The 19,033-nt window shown below is 53.1% G+C and overlaps 1 protein-coding gene across 1 annotated transcript; it reads right to left on the bottom strand.

Moving 5' to 3' along the window:
- Positions 1 to 997: 997 nt before the first annotated feature.
- On the bottom strand, positions 998 to 15,328 carry SIGLEC15 (sialic acid binding Ig like lectin 15; the record flags this gene model as incomplete). The annotated part of the gene is made up of 6 exons (XM_082667732.1): positions 998 to 1,079; positions 2,400 to 2,430; positions 3,543 to 3,923; positions 4,980 to 5,363; positions 5,749 to 5,808; positions 15,277 to 15,328. 6 exons carry the CDS (start codon positions 15,326 to 15,328, stop codon positions 998 to 1,000), a joined length of 990 nt encoding a protein of 329 aa, XP_082523858.1.
- Between the last annotated feature and the right edge of the window lie 3,705 nt (positions 15,329 to 19,033).

The following is a 19,033-nucleotide window of genomic DNA, read 5'->3' as shown; positions in this document are numbered from 1 at the left end:
GTGCACATCCAGAGAAGAGGCAGGTGGTAGAGAGGTCAGGGCTGCAGCTGCTTTATCCACGGACACCCTTGGCCCAGACTTGCGCTCACACCTCCCAGAGTTTGTTCCTTAAGAACAGTGGATTCCACATGCTTTGAGATGATGGGTGTTTTGTTCCTTTTTCCCAGAGTTCCCAGCTGAAGGCTGTGCAGAGAGCCGATGGGGTAAGAGGAGGGCAGAGTGTGGGACAGTCACAGAGGAGACCCCAGGGGCCAGGGATACCGGGCTTCTCCTTGTTGCTGATTTGATGTTCCTGGAACCACAGGGTGGCACAGCCCAGACCCAGACTTGCCCTCCGGAATCCTTACTCCCAGCGAGGCCGGTGTGGGTGCTATGCTTGTCCAAGTTTAGATGTCCCAAGGTCGCTCTGCAAGGAGGAGCCTGTAACACTGCTCACACCTGTAGACAGCTTTGTACTGCCCCAAGTCCCTTCACATCCACTACTTCCTCAGACCTTGACAGCCCGAAGCCAGCAGAGAAGACTGTTACTGTTGGTGTTCAACAGTGGACGAACAGAGACCCAAAGAATGGAAAAAAGTGCCTTGGTCCACACAGCAAGTCGGTGACAGAACGAGGATGGAGCCTGGGCCTGGAGACCCCTCTGACCAGGGTCCTGCCTGCTTTACTATAGTGTTCTAGGTAAGCAAAGGCAAGACGAGTTTGCAGAAGTGTCACCTGGGCTCATGTGCGAGTGCAGGCACACACACACACACACACACACACACACGTGCGCATGCGTGTAAAATGCTGCCCCGTTGACAGAAATATCTCTGGGGCTTGGAGACAGAAGTCCACGTAGGAGACCTCTGAGCCTCTGTGAGTAGGGTCCTGACCTCAGGGTGCTGCCAGGCTAGGGCTGCCAAGGTGCCTGGGAGCCAGGAAGGGCCATCCCAGCCAAGCCACATGTTGGCTTTCATTCCTCATGGTGTCCAGGGGATGCCAGTGGCCAATGGGCTCCTCAAGGTGAACACACGGCTGCTGGTGGACCCTGAGGACTCATCTGGCCCAAATTTTCATAATTGGACTCCTGAGCTTGGGGCCTGTGGACAGGAGAAAGTTGGCTGACAACCCAAACAGGAGGGGTCTCTGACTGCCCAAACCATAGCCCAGGAAGGGGCGGAAGGAGGGACGAGAGGGAATTCGGGGGCCTGCATCCAACAAGGCCTGGAGACTAACCGAAGGTTGGAGGCAGGGCAGCGGCAGAACTTGCAGACCAGGGAGGGGACCACCTGGGTGACAGCATCCCAGAGTCTCTGTCTTCTCAAAGGGATCTCATCTGTGGCTTCAAAAACCATCTCTGGGGTCCTGACCTCCGGGTCGGGCCTCCTGCTAACCCTAACCGCTTTCCTGACTTCCGGGACATCCTCGTGGCCTCTCAAACATAAACAGTCCACAGAGCTCGTGTGATCCTCACCACACACCACCCCCCATCTTCAGCTCAGTAGGTGGCACCCGGGGCGCCAGCTCCAGACCTGCTGGCTCCCTCCCTTGCTTGTGCTGCCCACTCTGGCCATCCCTGCCTCTGTCTGCCCCATCTCCCCGCCCTCTCTATTGCCATCTTCAGCCAAGCAACCTAGCCAGCTGCAGCCTTGGTCAACAGCCCTTAAAGGTCTCCTGGCCTCCACTCCTGTTCAGATGGGGCCACTTGTCTGCTTAAACCATTCACTGAGCTGTGCCTGGGTGGGAACGGCGCTACGGGAGTGCCCGGGCTTGTCTGAAGGGTCCTAGAGAAGGCTGTCATCCCCCGCCTGCCTCCCCCAAGCATCTCGGACAAGGTCTTGGAATTGGATGCTTTCTTCTTCTACACAGGCCTTCACTTGGACAGACACCAAGAGGGGGGGCAAGGTCAATGCTTCCTAGCTGAGTCTGTGAGCCCTCAACCAAGCCCTCAGAACCTCTAATGACATTCTGCTTGCAAAGCCTTCAGCAGGGTGTCTGGGAGAATCATTGCCTAATGGTGGATTTTGTGTGGATCTGTTCTAGAATGCTGGGCACTATGAGAGGAAATGCAGCCTCCAGGGATCACAGCTAGGTGCAGAGATAAGGCAGACCCAGAAAAATGACCCTTCAGCACCACGGACACCAGGCAGCTGGTCCGGAAGATAGGCCAGTGTGAGGCCCACAGTCAGTGCTGGGAACGTGGGGAGCAGGTCAGCGTGGCCCGGTCTGGCTGCCAGGCTTGGTGGACTGAAGTAGGGGGGAAGGCTGCAGGGAGGGCCTGGACCCTGATCAGGGCTGGGACCCCAGCCCCAGCCCTTTGCCCATTCTTCCTTCTCAGGCTGCCCTCCCTGAGGAGCCTGCACCCCTTGGCCAGGGGTGGACTACAGGGGGGCAGGGTGGGGGTGGGCGAGCTGACTTACCGCGGGGAGGCGTCCTGGGTGACTGGGTACTCTGTGTGAGGGACAGAGAGAGAGGAGGCATGAATCTCCATGGTAGCCTCTGGGCTACAAGCCCCGCTGTCCAGCCCGCCCCACGAGGAGAGTGGTCTGGAGGGAACAGCTAGCCAGCAGGATGCGAAGAAGTGACCTGAAAGATGATGAATCACCGGGGAGGACAGGGAGTGAGGAGCCGACTTAGCAGGAGGACCTGCTTCTCTGAGGCCCCTGAAGCACAGAATGCTTGGTGGGTTTGAAGACGCTGCCGGAAAGCCAGTGTGGCCCCAGCAAAGACGGTAGCCAGAGCAACTGTGACGAATTTTGGATTTCATCCCAGGAGAGCTTGAGGCTGGTGCTACTCACCTGGGTGGTCAGAGGCTCTGGGAAGTCTCCTCTCCGGGGCCCAGAGCAAATTTCCCATCCAGCTTAGTGACAGTAGGGAGGGGTGACGGCAGCTGTCTGAAGACGGCCTGCTAGTTCGAGCTTCCACTCTTTTACACATGCTGTTCCGTCTGCTAGGAGTGCTATTAGCTCCTTGTTTTCCTAGCTCGCACCTGCTTATAGCTTTTGATTTAGCCTCCCCTTGTGTAAAGCCTTCCCTCCCGGCCCCCGTCTGGATGCCCCATCAGAGAGAGGCCCACACTCTCTGGGCTTCCTTAGTACGCGGGCTGGTAGCACTTCTCTCTGCAGACTGCAATTATCTGCTTACTCCTCAGCACACACTCATCAGGAACCATGTCCTATTCATCTCTGTATTCCTAGCACCTATGCAGCACATTGTGACCGAATGAAATGGTGCTATTTGGGAAAGCCTGTGTGTGGTCGGAACCCTTCTGGATGAGTCATTAATGGGGTGCTGGTAAAGAGGTGGGCTCAGAGCTATATCGTCTGGGTCTACATCTCTGTGACTCTAGGCTAGAGGTAAGTTCCCTAACCTCTCTGGCCTCAGCTTCCTGATTGTAAAATGGGCTCACGCTGGTTCCCACCTCCTGGGCTTGATGCAGGGAGAGGAAAGTGAGATGATGCACAGGTGCATAAGTGATGTTCTGCTTGTGTCATGCCAGGTGGTCAGCCTGGAGGAGAGCCCTGGCCGCCCCTCGCACCCATCCTGGCCTGGGGCGCACCCACCTAGGCGGCGGCGGGCTGCGGCGCGGGCGGCCAGAACGCCGAGCAGCAGAAGCACCTTGAGACCAAGCGCGCCGAGCGGGAGGGCGATTGCTGCGGCCCTGGAGGCACCGTGGAAACGGAACAAGTAGACACTGGCTTCGGCGCGGCCCAAGCTGTTGGAGGCCGCGCACGTGTAGCGGCCGTCGTGGGCCAGCGCGGGCAGCTCGGCGGTCACCTGATGGCCGTGATCTTGACCTGGGCTCGGCACGGAGGCCGAGCCGTTGCCCAGCGCTGGGCCGGACCAGGCGAGGGTGGGCGGCGGCTCCCCTTCAGCCGTGCAGAGCGCGTGGAAGGTGTGCGCCGGGCCGGGCAGCACCGAGATGTTGACGATCCGTGGGGCGGCTGCGGGCGACGGCCCAGGAGGAGCGGGAGGAAGCGAAGTGTGGTCAGAGCAGCGGCAGGCAAAGGGCAAGGCAAGGGCAAGGGGCAGCCTCCCCGTCCCCTTGGCCCAGAGCGTTGGAGAAGGGGCGGGGGAGCAGGTGATACGGAGAGGAAGGAAGAGGCACTCGGGCGCCACTATGCCTGGGTCCCAGTACCGGTGTGACCTTAGGCAAGTTATTCCGCCGCTCTGTGCCTTAGTTTCTTCACATGTAAAATGGGGATCACTTACGTTACGGGGCTGTTGAGAAGATTTGACAAGTGGGGTACCTGGGCAAGTGCTCTCTAAACGTCGTTACTATTGCGGTAGCACACGACTGGGGGCAGTCTGCTGGAGTGATTTCAAGGGCACCTCTCACTCCCAGACAGCCTCACCAGGACCTAGACTTGAGACGATTCACTGAATTGTTGGGACTGTGGGACTGGGGCGGACAAGCGCAAAGAAACTGAAATGCACTCAGAGAGGCGGCCCAGCCAGCCCAAGGGCACATGGGAGCTTCTTGGCAGCGTCAAACTCAACCCAGAACGCCTGGGTCCCCCACAGGGGGGCTCCGGGATTTTTACAAAGCTCCTCAGGTCATTCCAATGCTCAGCCAGGGTTGAGAACCACGGCTCTAGGATCCTGATTCCCACATCTTTACACCACAGGGTCTAGAGAAGCGCCGGGCACTTGGCGGGCTCCCTGTGCACCCCCTCTGTGCACACAGCCCACTGCAGTCCTTGCCATATTTAAGGTGACCGCTCCTTGTTTTTCTCCCCCCTAGTCTGAGAGCTGTTCGGGCATATTCACTCTCTACGAGCTTCATTACAAGGCCCAACCCAGGCCGCCCCCAGCCCTTCCTGGGGCCAGGATTCGGCGGCATTTTTTAACAACTTCCCGGGTGGCCCGAAGCCATCGCCGGGTGTGAGACCCCCTGCTCTAGAGAAAGGGGTGTGCCTGTTGTACCCCTTCCCATCCCAGCACAGAGCCCGCACCTAGGGAGCCCTCGGACGCGGCGGGGAGGCGGGCGGCGCGCTCACCGGTCACGTGGAGCCGGACGCCGTGGCGGCTCTCGTAGCGCTCGTGGACGTCGCCGGCAAACTCGACGCGGCAGAAGTAGCGGCCGTCGTCGGCCAGCGCTAGGCGCTCGACGCGCAGCGACAGGTCGTTGCGGCGCGGGTTGCCGAGCAGCCGGAAGCGGCCGTGCAGGCTAAGCGCCGTCTGGCAGAGCTCGCTGCTCCGCGCCGCCGCGCACCGGAACACCTGAGGGCCCGTGTATGGCTCGCCCGCCCGCCAGATGGCCGTGAGCGGCCCGTCGTAGTGGCGGTGCGGGTGTGTGAAGGTGCAAGGCAGCACTGCCGCCTCGCCCGCCGCCGCACTCACCTCGGCCGGCAACTTCATAGACCAGCGCTGCGCCGGCGCACCTGCGGGCGGGCGGGCGAGAGGCAGGCGGCATGCGGCAACCCTGCCCGTGCCCTCGGGGGGCCTGGAAACCTCAGGACTTGGGAAGCGCCCTCCCTGCCCTCGGGGGTGGGGGGAGTCTGGAAAACCACCCCAGGACTCGAGAAGCATCTCTTGGGACTTTGACTGCCGTGACTTTGTAGGTGCCTGGACTCTCCCCCCATTTCCCTGGGACTATTTGCCTCACTCAGGGTGGTCCCACCTCACTTACAGGCCCAGTGACCCCAACCTCTTTCCCATCAAAACTTGCCCTGCTGCAGAAAAGCCCTGGGATCCCATGGTTACAGTACAGTCCCAAGACCACCCCCGACCCCTGCCCCAGATGGCGACAATAATAAAGGCACTTACTGTGCAGCTCTGTGTTGAGCAAGTTCCTGGTGGTATCTCTTTTAGTTCTCACAAATGATCCTAGAGGTAAGCAGAGTTTTTCCCGGGTTACATGTTATAAACCGAGGCACAGAGAGTTTGAGGCCTGAGGTCACACAGCTAGGATGAGGCAAAGCTGATGTTCAACCTTAGGACTGCCTGACCTCACTGGGGCACTCTAGTGCACTAGGGCATGGAAACTTGGGGCTTATCCAAGCAGAGCAACACTCCCATTGACAGAGGGGAAACTGAGGCCTTGGGAGGCGGTGGTATGTTTTGAAGCTGGTGTGTTGAGCTGGTGGCTGAGATTCCTCTACAGTCAATCCAAGCGGGTTTCCCAAAAGGCCAGTGCCCAGACAGGGAGCTGAGGGAGGGGTGGGCCGTTATGCTGCCTCCTTGCTTTGCACAAGTGCCTCTGGGCTCAACTTTCCTCACCTCCCATGTTGTGAGCCTCTGAAGTATGGTTGAGCTAAGGTCTGGAAGCTGCACTCTGCCTGCAGCTTACGGAGGGCTAGAGAGTCACCGCCTGTCTTGTTGCAGATGTGTGCTTCTCTGGGGGTGGGGTGAACGGGGTGGGTGGATGGGTGTCAGTGCTGGGAGGCTCAGGTCAGGGGGCCTGAGAGCCTCCTCCAGAAGGGAGGGACAGGCTTAGCCTCTAGTGCCCAGGTAGAGTTCAGGAAAGGGATCTTTACAGGGAATAATATACCAGCCCCTATATTTCCAAAGGGCTTTGCAATTCACCAGGTTCTTTCACATGCTTCACATCACATGACTCCAAGTCCAGTGCTCTTTGCTCTGTGGGGTAGCCACACTTGTTTCTTGGGCGGGAATCTCCGCAGCCCACAGCTGGCAGACCCTCCTCCAGGGAACCCATACCATCTATGAGTAATCTACAGGTCAAGGCATTCCTTCTGCTCAGAACCAATGTTTCCTGCCCCTCACGTGACGGCCCATCGCTCTTTGGAGCCTTCGTCTTCCTTCCCTGTGACGGCCCTCCCGGGATCCCATCGTGGCTATCCTGGACCCAGTAAGCCTTCCCTTCTCTGTCAGAGGTCCTAGTCCTTCACCTGCCCCTCTCCATCCTCACTACCAGCTTGGTACTTTCCTTGCAGTATAGTGTCCTGACCCCGGGGGCTCCAGGTGTGTGTTCCAGGCCAGGTAGAGTGGGGTATGAATTGGGTTGTGTGAGCTGTGCCTCATAGAAAACCTCAATTTGGGATCGTGCCGCGCTTGCAATGAAATAAAACCACAAGGTTCTTTTTTTTTTTCCCCACACAGTCTGTTTCTAAGCCAAATCTCCTTTCTTCCGGACAAGTGGAAGTACGCTTTTGAACCCAAGCGGGGGACTTGACATATTTCCCTAGTAAGAGCTCGTTTGTTCAGTTGTTAATAATCAAAGGGCCTAGTTCCAGATTTGAGAAACCCTTCCTGAAGGTTTTTCTCGTTCAGTCAGTACTTCTAGCTGCAGAAAGCATCTCCCAGTCTTGAGGCCCAGCCCCTGCCTCAGTTCTCCTGCGTTCCCACCCTCTGTGACCTCAGCCTCCTCTGACCTCCTGCATTTTTCAGGCATCGCAGAGCCAGGCACTGACTCCCCAGGGGTTGTTTACTGTTGTGCATTCATCAATTGGCCATCATTGATCGGACACATTCCCCACTGGAAGCCAGGCACTGGGATTAGAGCCAGGGCTACAAAGAGCAAGAGAATAATTTATCAGCCTGTTGGAGCTCACAGCTCAGTAAGGGTGACAGATCTGGGAACCCGTAGTTACACTAAAGCCTGCCAGGTGCTCTAATGAGGGACATGAACAATGTTCCCTCTGTCTGAACATGGTTCCTGGCCCCTTTCACTCACCAGCTCCCTCCTAGTCGTCCCCGGGCCTCAGCTGAGTCATCCTACAGCGGGAGGCCTTCACTGAGCCCTAAGCCTGGGTCTGGCACCCCTTCCCCATGCCCCAGGGCTGGCAGAAGTGCTTCCTCTGTATGGGCATTGCCTGTTCAACTGTATGTCTCGTCCAGGCACCCAGAAGCTCTGGGAGGGCAGGGAACATGTGTGGGGGTCATATTTGTGCAGCTGTTGCCTAGCACGTGCCTGCCACATAGTAGTTGATGTTGAATTGAATTGCTGAGAGAGAGCAGAAGGGAGGGTGCCCGGGCTGGCAGGAAGGGTGGGTGGGCAGGGGTTGATTGAAAGCCCCATGAGAAAGGAGCTGCCGCCTCAGCAGAGCCTTGAGAAAGGAGTGGGATTTGCTAAGCCCTGAAGTAGGCTAAAGGCATTCTAGGCAAAGGGTAAAATGGAAGTACGGACATCAGCATCGAGGTTGCAGGGCGTGAGAGGATAAGGGTGTCAGAGTACATGGTGCTTTGGGATTGTTTCCATAAGCGAAACAATCCATGGGGTGCTGTCATTAGCCCCCCTTCCGGAAAGGGGATCTGAGGCTCAGAGAGCCTGAGGGCCTTGGCAACGTCATTTGGCCAACCAGGCAGAGCCAAGGCTTCCCCTCGGAGTGTAACTGAGCAGGACCCTATGAGGTCTTCCCGGAACAGAGCCCCACCCATGTCCTCCGCCTGCCTTTCGTCTGTAGAAAAACCGTAGTCAAAGAATCAATTTAATCAGAAAAGTGAGAAAACAGTCAAGCAACACAAAATAATTATACTTTAGCCAGGAAACAAATTCAAGGACCTCTAGTTCTTCCTCAAAGACCATAGGTAGTATTCTGAGCCAAGTCCTTTGAGCTGTTTTGCAGATACTGAAACTGCCACCAAGTGGGAGAAGTTAACTGTATGCTGCCCACAAGCAGGGAGACCCCAGACCAGCTGGAAGGTTGATGATGCTGACTCCTGATGACCTCACCGCCAACCAATCAGAAGAGTGTCCACGAGCTGATCACACCCTGCTCCTTGAACACTGTCAGACTCCTCACTACCCCCTCCAGGGCGGGACACACAGTTTTGAGGGCATTAGCCCACTGTGGCTCCCTTTGCCTGGCAAAGCAATAATGCTATTTCTTTCTACTTCACTCAAAACTCTGTCTCCTAGAGCAGAGTCCCCCAGGGAGGTTTAATCCGGCACCAGTGAACAGAGGCTGAATTTCGACAATAGGTGGGTCATGTTCAGACCTTGTCCCTGGACTCTGCTGCTCGAGGATGACAGCCTAGATTGGGAGCATCTGATGTGTGGTACAAATGACAGGTCCGGGCCCTTCCCTCCCTGGCTGGGTTCTGCTCTGGGAGGAGAGAGGGCACACACAGGCCCTTTCACCAAGTGTGACAGTCTTGGCTCCCATTAGGGGGAGACTTGTGTTTCCTGTTTGTCTGCTGCATGGTGTTCCAAGAGGTGGGCACCTGGACTCACTTTTACACAGAGACCTTTGGTTGAGTTCACCCAGGGGACTTGAGGTGAATGTGGGAAGTCCCAATAGGAATTACCCAGGGAGCAAATGCATGTGCTTTGGCAGGAACCCAAGCTCCCCAGCCTCCTGGGACATTTACTATTCCCTCTGGCAGCTCCTGCATGTCTCTTAGGACAGGGCAGGGATAGCCCCCTGAACTGGAACCACAGCTCCTTTTGATAGGGTCTCTACTCTTCCTGCTTCATGTCTATCAACCTCCGGGGGTCAACAGGAGGCCCACATTCTTCCCCTTGTCCGAAATCCCTCCTCTCAATGGTGGGCCACTGGGCACGGTGAAGAGCATTCCAGCTTTGGTACGGCTGGACATGGGTGACATTCTCACTTGTATCAAGCACCCAGTCTGTGCCTGGCACTGTTCTAGACTCATCCACTTACAGGGAGATCTTTGGGCGAGTTGCTTAATGTCCCAGGTCTCAGGCTCCTCTGCTGCAAAATGGGGTACATAGTACTTTCCTCATAGGATTGAGGATTGAGGATGGAATGAAGTCACACGTGAAGGTCAACCGGACAGTGCTGACACTCAGCAAATGCTCAGTGATGTTAGTTCCCTCCTTCACTGGCCGTGCAAAGAGAGTGGGACCAGGAGGGAGCATGGGGGTGGTGCTAACCAGTGATGGGGAAGGAGAAGGGCTCTGGACGGACAGCTCAAGGCGATACGGGGTGGGGGTGAGGGCCAGGAAATTGATGCCGGAAACTGCACCATCTGTGGCTCAACTTGGCACCTTAGACTACACGTCATGCAATAGCGCAGGCCTTGCCCTTAACTCACCTGAAAGCTAGTCATTGATTCATGTACTTATTCACTCAATAGGTGTTTATTGAGGGTCTGTCTTGTGCTCGATACTGTGCTGAGTGTTGGGGATACAGCTATGGTGACAATCCGTGGCTGCCTCAGTGTGTTTACAGCCTGTCCATTGCCCAGCCATTGTTTGTTTTTCATTTATACATGATTCTAACGAGTTTGTTTAAGTAGCTCCCCAGATTTGGGAAATACAGGTTGAAAAGCTAGAAAGTGTCTTCTGTTTGTAGTCCATTGAAAGCAGCAAGGGGTGATATAATCAGCATTCAGTCAGGGAGGCAGTTTCAGTAAAAATAATGTGACGATCAGGACAGAAATGATAAAAGTACAGCACAAAAGGGACGCTTTAGAGGAGGGGTAAGTGCAGAGGGCCTTGAGGCATCATGACACTGCAGCAGGCCAATGAAACATTGCTCGCGGGGATGACCTGAGTCACCTTGGAAAGGTTCATTGCCATGAGAGGCGTGCCCCTCGCATGGGGTCTCAGGCGTCTGTCTGGGGTTGTAGCCCTGACTAGACTGGCCCTGACTTTGTGACCATAGGTGAGTCCGCATAGCTCTCTGGCCTCAGTGGGCTCATCTGTCAAATGATGTCTCTAGATGCTTACTAAGGAGAATTTTAAATCTAAAAGTCTGTGTCCAAAAATGATAATTGGATAAAAATGACAAGGAAGCCTGGCAAGCATTTGAGAAATATGTCAATATAAAATTAACTGAAAGGCTTTTAGGTACTTAAAGTAAGCCATTGGCTGTTGAGAAAACTCAGCTACGCGGAAAGAGGCATCCACTCTTGATGGTCCTGTGCAGCCATTTACTAAACTCTCCACATTGCTCCCTCATGCCCCCTGCGGTGATGATGCACATGGAGGGAGGGCTGGGGCTGTAGCACTGGGTACCAGCTTCCACGTAATCATAATCACGAGTCAACCGAGGGGTAGTTAACTCACCCTGGACCTATTATCCCAAAGCCCTGTCCCAGTGGTGTCAGGGTGGGACGAGAACTCGGCAGTAGAAACATCTGCAGAACCTGGATGGGCAGAAGTGACATCTGGATGGATCAGAAATAGAGACCTTGGCTTTGCCTGCAGCTAAACCAGATTCCCACCAGTTCCTTGGTGAGGAAGGAGGCAGGGATGTGCATGGGAGCCTCTCTGTAGCTCATGTGCAGTGCGTTCTGTGTGATGGCATTTATGTTAACTAGCGAGAAAACTGTTTATGATTTTGTATCTGAGCATGCGGCAGTCGCTGTCCATGGACCACAGATAGGAAAGCAAGCCAGTGGTGGCGGCTGTGATGGGATAATGGCCAATGGGGGTGTCCTCAGAGAGTGACGCTTTAACAAGAATTAGGTCTGCTGGGGTGGGATTTTTGTGACAGGTTTCTGGAGGAAACAAGCATGGACATTGAGGGGGAGAAGGATGATGCCAGGCAGGTGCTTACCACGGACAGACGATGCCTCGTGGAGGGCTAGACTTGTGGCCCTCAGAGGTGGAGCCCCTCAGAGATCTGCTCCCCACCCCCTAGGAGGGCTGACATTATCAGCTAACGGGCAGCCAGTCTGATGAGTCCAGCTGTCTGTAAGGGGCTACCCTCCTTGGGGATACCTGGACATGTTAGTAGGGGTGTTCTCAGCGAATGACTCCAGGGGTGGCTTCTTGGGCATTGCGGCGCCTGAAGGGTCAGGAGAGGGTGTTTTGGGGCAAAGACAGATGTTCATCTTGGCCACCGGACCTCCCCAGTTAGGTGTGTGGCTCGAGCTGGGCAGTTGCCTTTCATCCGATTCCCTCCCGCACCTCAGTTTGCTCTCAGTAATTCTTCCTTCTGGGCCTGCATATAGTCCAGACAGGTTATCAGGGGGAGAAAAAGTGAGAATGGGGCAGAGACCAGAGGGGAGAGGAGGAAGCGGAACCAGGAATTCCATCCATCGGTGCGAAGCAGACCCCACAGGCTCCAGGGAGCTGGGAGACGCAAGTCAGGGAAAGGCCTGATTGTTCCCCTTCTGCCCTCGGGTTGTCCTGTTTCCCCTTTAACTCTTGCCTCTCTGGCCACTTGGTTGTGGAGCTGGCCCCTGTCGCCTGGGCTGACAGAGATGCAGAACCGCGGGTGGAGCCTGCCCGGGGGCAGTGTCCTCGCAGTGCGCTGCTCTTGGGAGTTCTGATTCCACCTGTCCCTGCCGTGCTCTAGCTCCCTGCACCCCTCCTCCTCCCGGGTAGGACTTCTGGGTCCCAGCTGCTGGCCGCAGGAGCCAGCAGGGGCAGAAGTGTCCCGGCTCATTCAGCCTCCGTTTCCTTTTGGGCCCACGGCAGCAGTCCCTGACCTTTCCCCACGTCCCAGATAAGCGCCCCATGTCCTTGGGTGACTGCTGTGAATTGTCTTGCCTCCTCAGTTTGTTTTTTTGCAGTGGTTCAGAGCTAGCCAAGTAAGTTCGTCTGAGCCCCAAGCTTTGCCCCAGGCTCACCACCCACTGCACGTAGGTGTAGGCGATGGCAAGGGCTGGGCTGGCACTCAGGAGACTCCAGTTCACATCAGCCTGTGACACCCAGAAGTGCCCTGACCTCGCCGAGCCTCCCTGAAACAGGGAAAAGGGCCCCCACTTTGCAGGGTTGTGGGGAAGAGTAAATGAGCTGGGCGTTAAAAGCCTGGCACGACAGTCCTCGAGGATGACAGCTGCTGTGATTGCCGCGCCAGCTCATCAGAGATGTGGGGACCAAGGTCACTAAGTGGCCAGAGATCCCAGACTACTGCTCTTCCCACCACCCCTCACCTCCCGCTTTCTAAAAGCAGATCTGGGGGGAGACAGAAAGGAAAGACAAAAGAGAGTGTGAGGGCCCCTGGGAGATGAGGGGCTGCCCCAGGGTGCTGGGCAGGGGGGATGCCTGTGTGAGGGAGGAGTCACGGAAAGTGGAAGAGGGGGGTTTCCTGGATGAATTCCTCTACTTCACTTTTGCCAAAGGCCAGCCCTGGGCCCTGTGCTCAGAGGTGTGACAGGGATGGGACCGTGACCTGTGGCCACCTTGCTCTCAGGCCCCTTGGGCTCCGGCCGCTTCCAGGCCCGCTGCCACATGGAGAGGCTGCAGAGGGATTTCAGGAAGAGGGACGCTGCTCACCCTAGTTTAAGAGCTCTTGGTCTCAGCGGTGAAGCAGCTGCCGGCCACGAGAAGAGGGGTCCCCTCGCCGACCCAGCTGCAGAGCTCCCACGTGTGCCCCACCTCCCCGGGGAGTCGTGACATGCAGCTGGAGCATTTGTGTGGTCTGGGTTTTGTACTTGAACATGTGACAGCTCATGCTTCCCGTAAATTTTTTTTTGTCTTTCACTGATTCATAGCTGCTGACTCTTAGCAGGAGAAATAAGCCAAACCAAAACAAAAAAACCCCAAACCTAGTGTCCCTTGAAGTTATGTGACTTGAGCAACGTTTCATTACCATTTACTGCACAACCGCTGAGCGCCAGGACTGTGCTGGGGGCCTTCCACCCATGATCTAATTCTCCTTCAAGCAGCCACGAGGTGATGGGGACCCGCATTTACCGAGGCTCAGAGAAGTTAGGTAACCTGCTCAGGGCCACAGAGTTAGGAAATAACAGAGCCAGGATTCACAGCCTTGTCTGACCTGTTCTCCTGTCTGCCCCAGGTGTGGGCAGGGTCACCTCTTCCAGCCCCACCCTCTACGTGGGACCCAACCCGAAATCATCCAGAAACATGGCTGAGTTAAGTCAACTTGGGAAAAGGAAACCCCTCCCCTATCAGCCCCCACCACAGGGCTCTGTGGGTGGGACAGTGGGCAGTATGGGGTCAGGAGGTGGTGGCGTGTTCCCGTCTTGAGCCACATACCCCCAAGTTCAAATCCCAGTTTCACCCTGCACCGCCCACTGAACCTCTTGGTGCCTCAGTTTTCTCATCTGTGAAAAGGGAATATAATAGTTCCTTTCCCATAGGATTATGATGCTTGCGTGAATTGCTAGTTAAAGGGCCCAGCACTTAATAAGAGCTATGCAGGCACTTGCTGTTAGTACTCAGTCCCGAACAGAACTCTACTCTGTGTTGAATGCTGGAGAGGAAGGATCAAAGGCCTGAGGAGCGGGAGTTTATAATCCAGTCGTGGAGACAGGACCCCACCCAAGGAAGATTGACTAACAGCTTGGAACACCATGATGTCAGTGCTGTCACCATGTGGCACGTGATGGCCAATGGTTGTGCACATGGAGGCCTGGATGCCAAGTCCAGGAACACAGTCGTGAGGATGTCTCAGGCTGAGCGGGGTCGAGGAGAGGATTGGGGCCTGGACAGAGGGGCTCATGAAGGTTGTCTGTCATTATCCCAGTGGCCCTCGACTGCATCGTGCATCAGAATCACCCAAGATGGTTGAACATACATATTCCTGGGCCCTGCTCCTGACATATTCTGATTCTGCAGATCTGGGGTGGAGCTGGAGAACCTGCTTTTTTTTTTTTTTTTTTTTTCTTGATGTGGACCATTTTTAAAGTCTTTACTGAATTTGTTACAATACTGCTTCTGTTTTAAGTTTTGGTTTTTTTGCCGCGAGGCATGTGGGGTCTTAGCTCCCCGACCAGGGATCGAACCCGCACTCTCTGCATTGGAAGGCAAAGTCTTAACCACTGGACCGCCAGGGAAGTCCCAGAACGTGTTAACAAATGCATGCCACTCCAGGGATTCTGATGCAGATGGTCCATGACCACCTTTTGAGAAATACTGTTCCCAGGGACACCGACTCCTTGAGCTAAGTGACCTTAAGTGAAGTGACATTGATACTTAAGCCTGCAGCAAAGGGTTCCCACTCACTTCTTGGGGTTCCTGCTGGGCGGTCAGGGTGCCCTCGATCCCTTGCCCTACTCCCCAAGTGAAGTCACCCCACCCTTACTCCAAACAGCCATGTGCTCTCCCCTCTTTCCCGGGGCTGTGCCCGTTAAGAAGCAAAGCACTTGGATGACAACACCACCCCCAGTCTGTCAGAGCCTGCGCTGTCCTCCCCAGAGCTGGCCCGTTATGCCCCTGGATCCTCACAGCAAAGGCCTGGGTGGGAGGCCTTTCTACAGGTAGAGACACTGAGGCCCAGAGGAGTCCAGGCACTGCCTCAAGTCACCAGGAGCCCAAGGCAAAGCCTGGACTTGAACTTCTGGCTTCTGTCACCACAGCCTCCCAAAGTGCAGCTCTCCCTTCCCCACAGGCCTGGAGGCCCTGGCAACCCAGCTGCCCTGAGCACAGGGAGAGAAGACCGTACCTAAAATTTTGTGAGAATCTATTCTGTTCTGAAAATGCACCAGAGAGCAGAGTGGGAGACTCACCCATCAGGATGATGCACATCAAGGAGGCCAGGAGTTGGAAGGAACCTTCCATGCTATGAAGTATGGAGCCACCAGGCAGCCCCGCACTCAGCCAGGCCACTGGTGAGACCCCTGCTTGGCGTGGGTGTGGAGGAAGGAAGGTGAGAGGGGGTGGGTGGTGTACCCAGGTCTGCACCCCTGCTGGGCTCTGCGGGTGATGGAGGAACTGGGGAGAGGCAGCCAGGCGGCTCTAAGTATGATTAGATGAGACCCGTGGGGTTTAGTCATGTGGAAAACCAAGAGAGGAACCACTCGGATGATTCTTCAGGACGGGAAACAGAGAAGTGGACAGGGAAGATGCAGGACCCTTTCCTGTGGCCGCTGTCCCTTTGAAAAATCTGCTGTTCTTTTGCTTCCTTCACTCCCTCTCTCCCTCCTCCCCTCTCCCTCCCTCCTTCTATCTTTCCTTCCCTCTCTCTTTCCCTTCCCACATGTTTAGTGTGCCAGGATGGGTTTTCATCCTGGTGAAGCTGTTTTACTGTGGCCATATAGGTTTTGAAGTGGGGATTATTGATGGAAGGAAAAAATAGTCTCCAAAATGTAATCATTATTGACAATGGTTACATTACCAAGCAGCATAAATGGGAAATAGTAAAATTATTAAGCAAATCAACCCAGACAAGCATGTCAAAATGCTCAGAACATCAAAATGCCAGATTAAAATATCCTGCTACAGGGGCAGAATCTCAGTATCTGTTGCAAGGAGATAATCGGGTAACTGAACAAAAAAGTGGCCAGGTTGGGGGCTGGCAAGGATGAGCCAATCCTTGAGTAGGAGGAGGTGTTTTAGTTCAGATAAAGGTGAATCTACTGGGGAAAAAAAGCGATTCCCAAATATAATGGATTAAAAAAAAAAATAGAAGGTGACTTCTCTCCCGTGTATCAGTCCCAAGGTGAGCTGTTTATACTGGCAGGTGGCCTTACTTCTCATGGTCATTCAGGGATCTAGGTCCCTTCATATCATCACTCTGCTAGCCTTCCCCCCAGGGGGTTGTTAATGCCTTCAAGGTTGAAGCTGGCTTGTTCAAGGTCTAGCTTGTGTGAAGGGGAAAGATAGAAACTCTAAGTCTTGTCTAAGTCTCGCCTTTTCTTTATCCAGGATCCAAAGATTGTACACATCACATCCACTCACATCCCATTGGCCCAAACTTAGTCATACAACCACACCTACTGCAAGGGAGGCCTGGAACTGTGGTCACTACTAGGTAACCATATGGTCAAGTTAAAATTTTATTACCAGGGAAGAGGGAACAGATGTTGATGGATAGTTACCTATCTCTGCCACAGATATTTGCTATAACTCCAGAAGACTAAACTTTGCAGAATAATTTATTCCATAAACTCTAAAATGTCATTGAAAGATGCACCTTTGTTTTATATACCACTAAGAGAGAAAAAAATTTCTAGCTTTTTATAAGATGCCACTGAGTGCAACATGTATCCTGATGTCAGAAATGTTAAAGTGTAAAAACAAGTACATCCTAGAATTGATGAATATAGTTCATTTTTAGCTGTTTGTATTTTTTGATAATACAGTCTCAATAAGAAAAGGCCAGCCTATTTCCCTATGCTGAGAGGAGCCATAGGAAAGAGGCACGTCTGTGCTTAGGCCAAGGTTTTAGATGGAGGCCAGGCATACAGATGGTAGCAGGGATTGAAACGAGAGGCTCCTGTGGGGAGTGGGGCCTTTGTGAGAGTCTCTCCTTTGCCTTCCTCTTTGACTATCTTGGCTAACCTCTGACCACCCGATACGTTCCCCTTCCATGGTCACTTGTCACTTCCTGTGTACCTCTTGTTTCCTTAACGTAAGGATCCAGCCAGAAAAATGAAACCCCTGCGAAGTGCTGAACATGGAGGGGGACTGGATATAGGTAGCTGGTAATACAGAAAATTGAAGGATGAAAGAGAAAATAGGAGATTCTGACATAGCCCAGATATTAGTAACTACAGGAAGTAGCTACCACTCCTAAGGTTGGGGGGGCCGGGTGGGGAGAAAGGAAGAGGTGAGGTTACTGAGCAGTCGGAGCTTAGAAGCAGGGCCCCTGCACAGCTGCTGGTCAGATGGATGAAGGGGGCACCGTGTGCCTGATGCTCAGACTACAGGCTGAGGAGCGGCAGAGACACGGCTGGCTGATGCTGTACCTCTGAGGGGGTTCCGCAGGTTGGATTGCTAAAAGAAGCTGAAGGCTGGACCTAGAGATTTTGCAAGGCGCTGGAGCAATACTAACAGGAACTGGAAGCCCTCCTCCCATCTTCTAACCTCTCTCTAGTGCCTTCCATCAGCTAGCAAGTGTGTCTGAGAAATGTGTTTTGCAGAGTCCCAGCCTCAGCACCTAGAGCAGAGTGTAGAAATGTAGGCTTGAGGCCGAGAGCCGAGGTGTAAATACACAGTACTCAACTGGACTGTAAACCCTTCCCGGAAGCCCTTCTTCCATATATCTGGGGCAGTGTCTAGCATAGCTCCTGGCACATGATATGGGTTCAAAATTATTTTAATTTGAGCTGTTGAAAGTACTGTTTAGTTAATTCAGGAATGAAAAAGAGACCTTACTAGAGAATTCACAGATGTTAAAAAAAAAACAAAAACAAGAGGATATTATGAATAATTCTATGCCTGTAAATTCAACAACTTGGATGAAATGAACCAATTCCTTAAAATACATGAACTATCAAAACTTACTTTAGAAGAAATAGATAATCTGAATAATACTATATCAAGCTAATTAGATTCATAGTTTAAAACCTTCCAACAAAGAAAACTCTAGGCGCAGATGGTTTGGTGAATTCTACCAATATTTAACAAAGAGCTAATCCCAATTCATAATCTCTTTCAGAAAAGGGAAGAGGAGCACACATTTCCCAACTCATTTTATGAGGTCAGTATTACTCTAATGCCAGAAAAAGACACTACAAGAAACAAAAACGACAGATCGATATCCCTCATGCACAAACAATTCTAAAACAAAAGTGTTAGCAAATTGAACTCAGCGATATACAAAAGGGATAATACATCACAACCAAGTGTGGGTTATTTTAGGAATGCAAGGCTTGTTCAACTTTGAAAAATCAATCAATGTTATTCGTTAAAGTAACAGACTGAAGAGGAAAATCATATGATTATTTCAATAAATGCAGAAAAAGCTTTTGACAAAATTCGACACTAATTCTTGATAACTTTCAGCAAACTAAGAATAGAAGGAAAGTTCCCTAACCTGATAAAGAGCATCTACAAAAGAACTATAGCTAACATCATACTTAACAGTGAAAGACTGAATGCTTTCCCCCTGAGACTGGAAGTAGGCAAGCATGTCTTTTAACCACTCCTGCTCAACCTTATACTACAAGTCCTAGTCAGTCTAATAAGACAAGAAAAAGAAATAAAAGATACACAAGTTGGAAAGGAAGAAATAAACTGTCTCTATTAGCAAACAACATGGTTACTTACATAGAAAATTTTTAAAAATGGACCAAAATACCCCTCCCAAAACTAATAAGTAAGATTAGAAAGGTCACAGTATAAAAGGCCAATATACTGAAATCAATTATACTTATATATAGTAACAATGAATAGTTGGAATTTTAAATTAAAAAATTCCAGAATCATTTACAATAACATAAAAGAACCCCCAACATGTACTTACATAAAAACCTAAAAAGAAAAAAACACATGCCAGATCTGTATGCTGAAAGCTATGACACACTGATCAGAGTGTTTCAA

The sequence above is a fragment of the Grampus griseus genome (genome assembly GCF_964374135.1).
Source record: "Grampus griseus genome assembly, chromosome: 12".
In the NCBI taxonomy this organism is placed as follows: Eukaryota; Metazoa; Chordata; class Mammalia; order Artiodactyla; family Delphinidae; genus Grampus; species Grampus griseus.
This window is presented reverse-complemented; position numbering and strand designations above follow the sequence as displayed.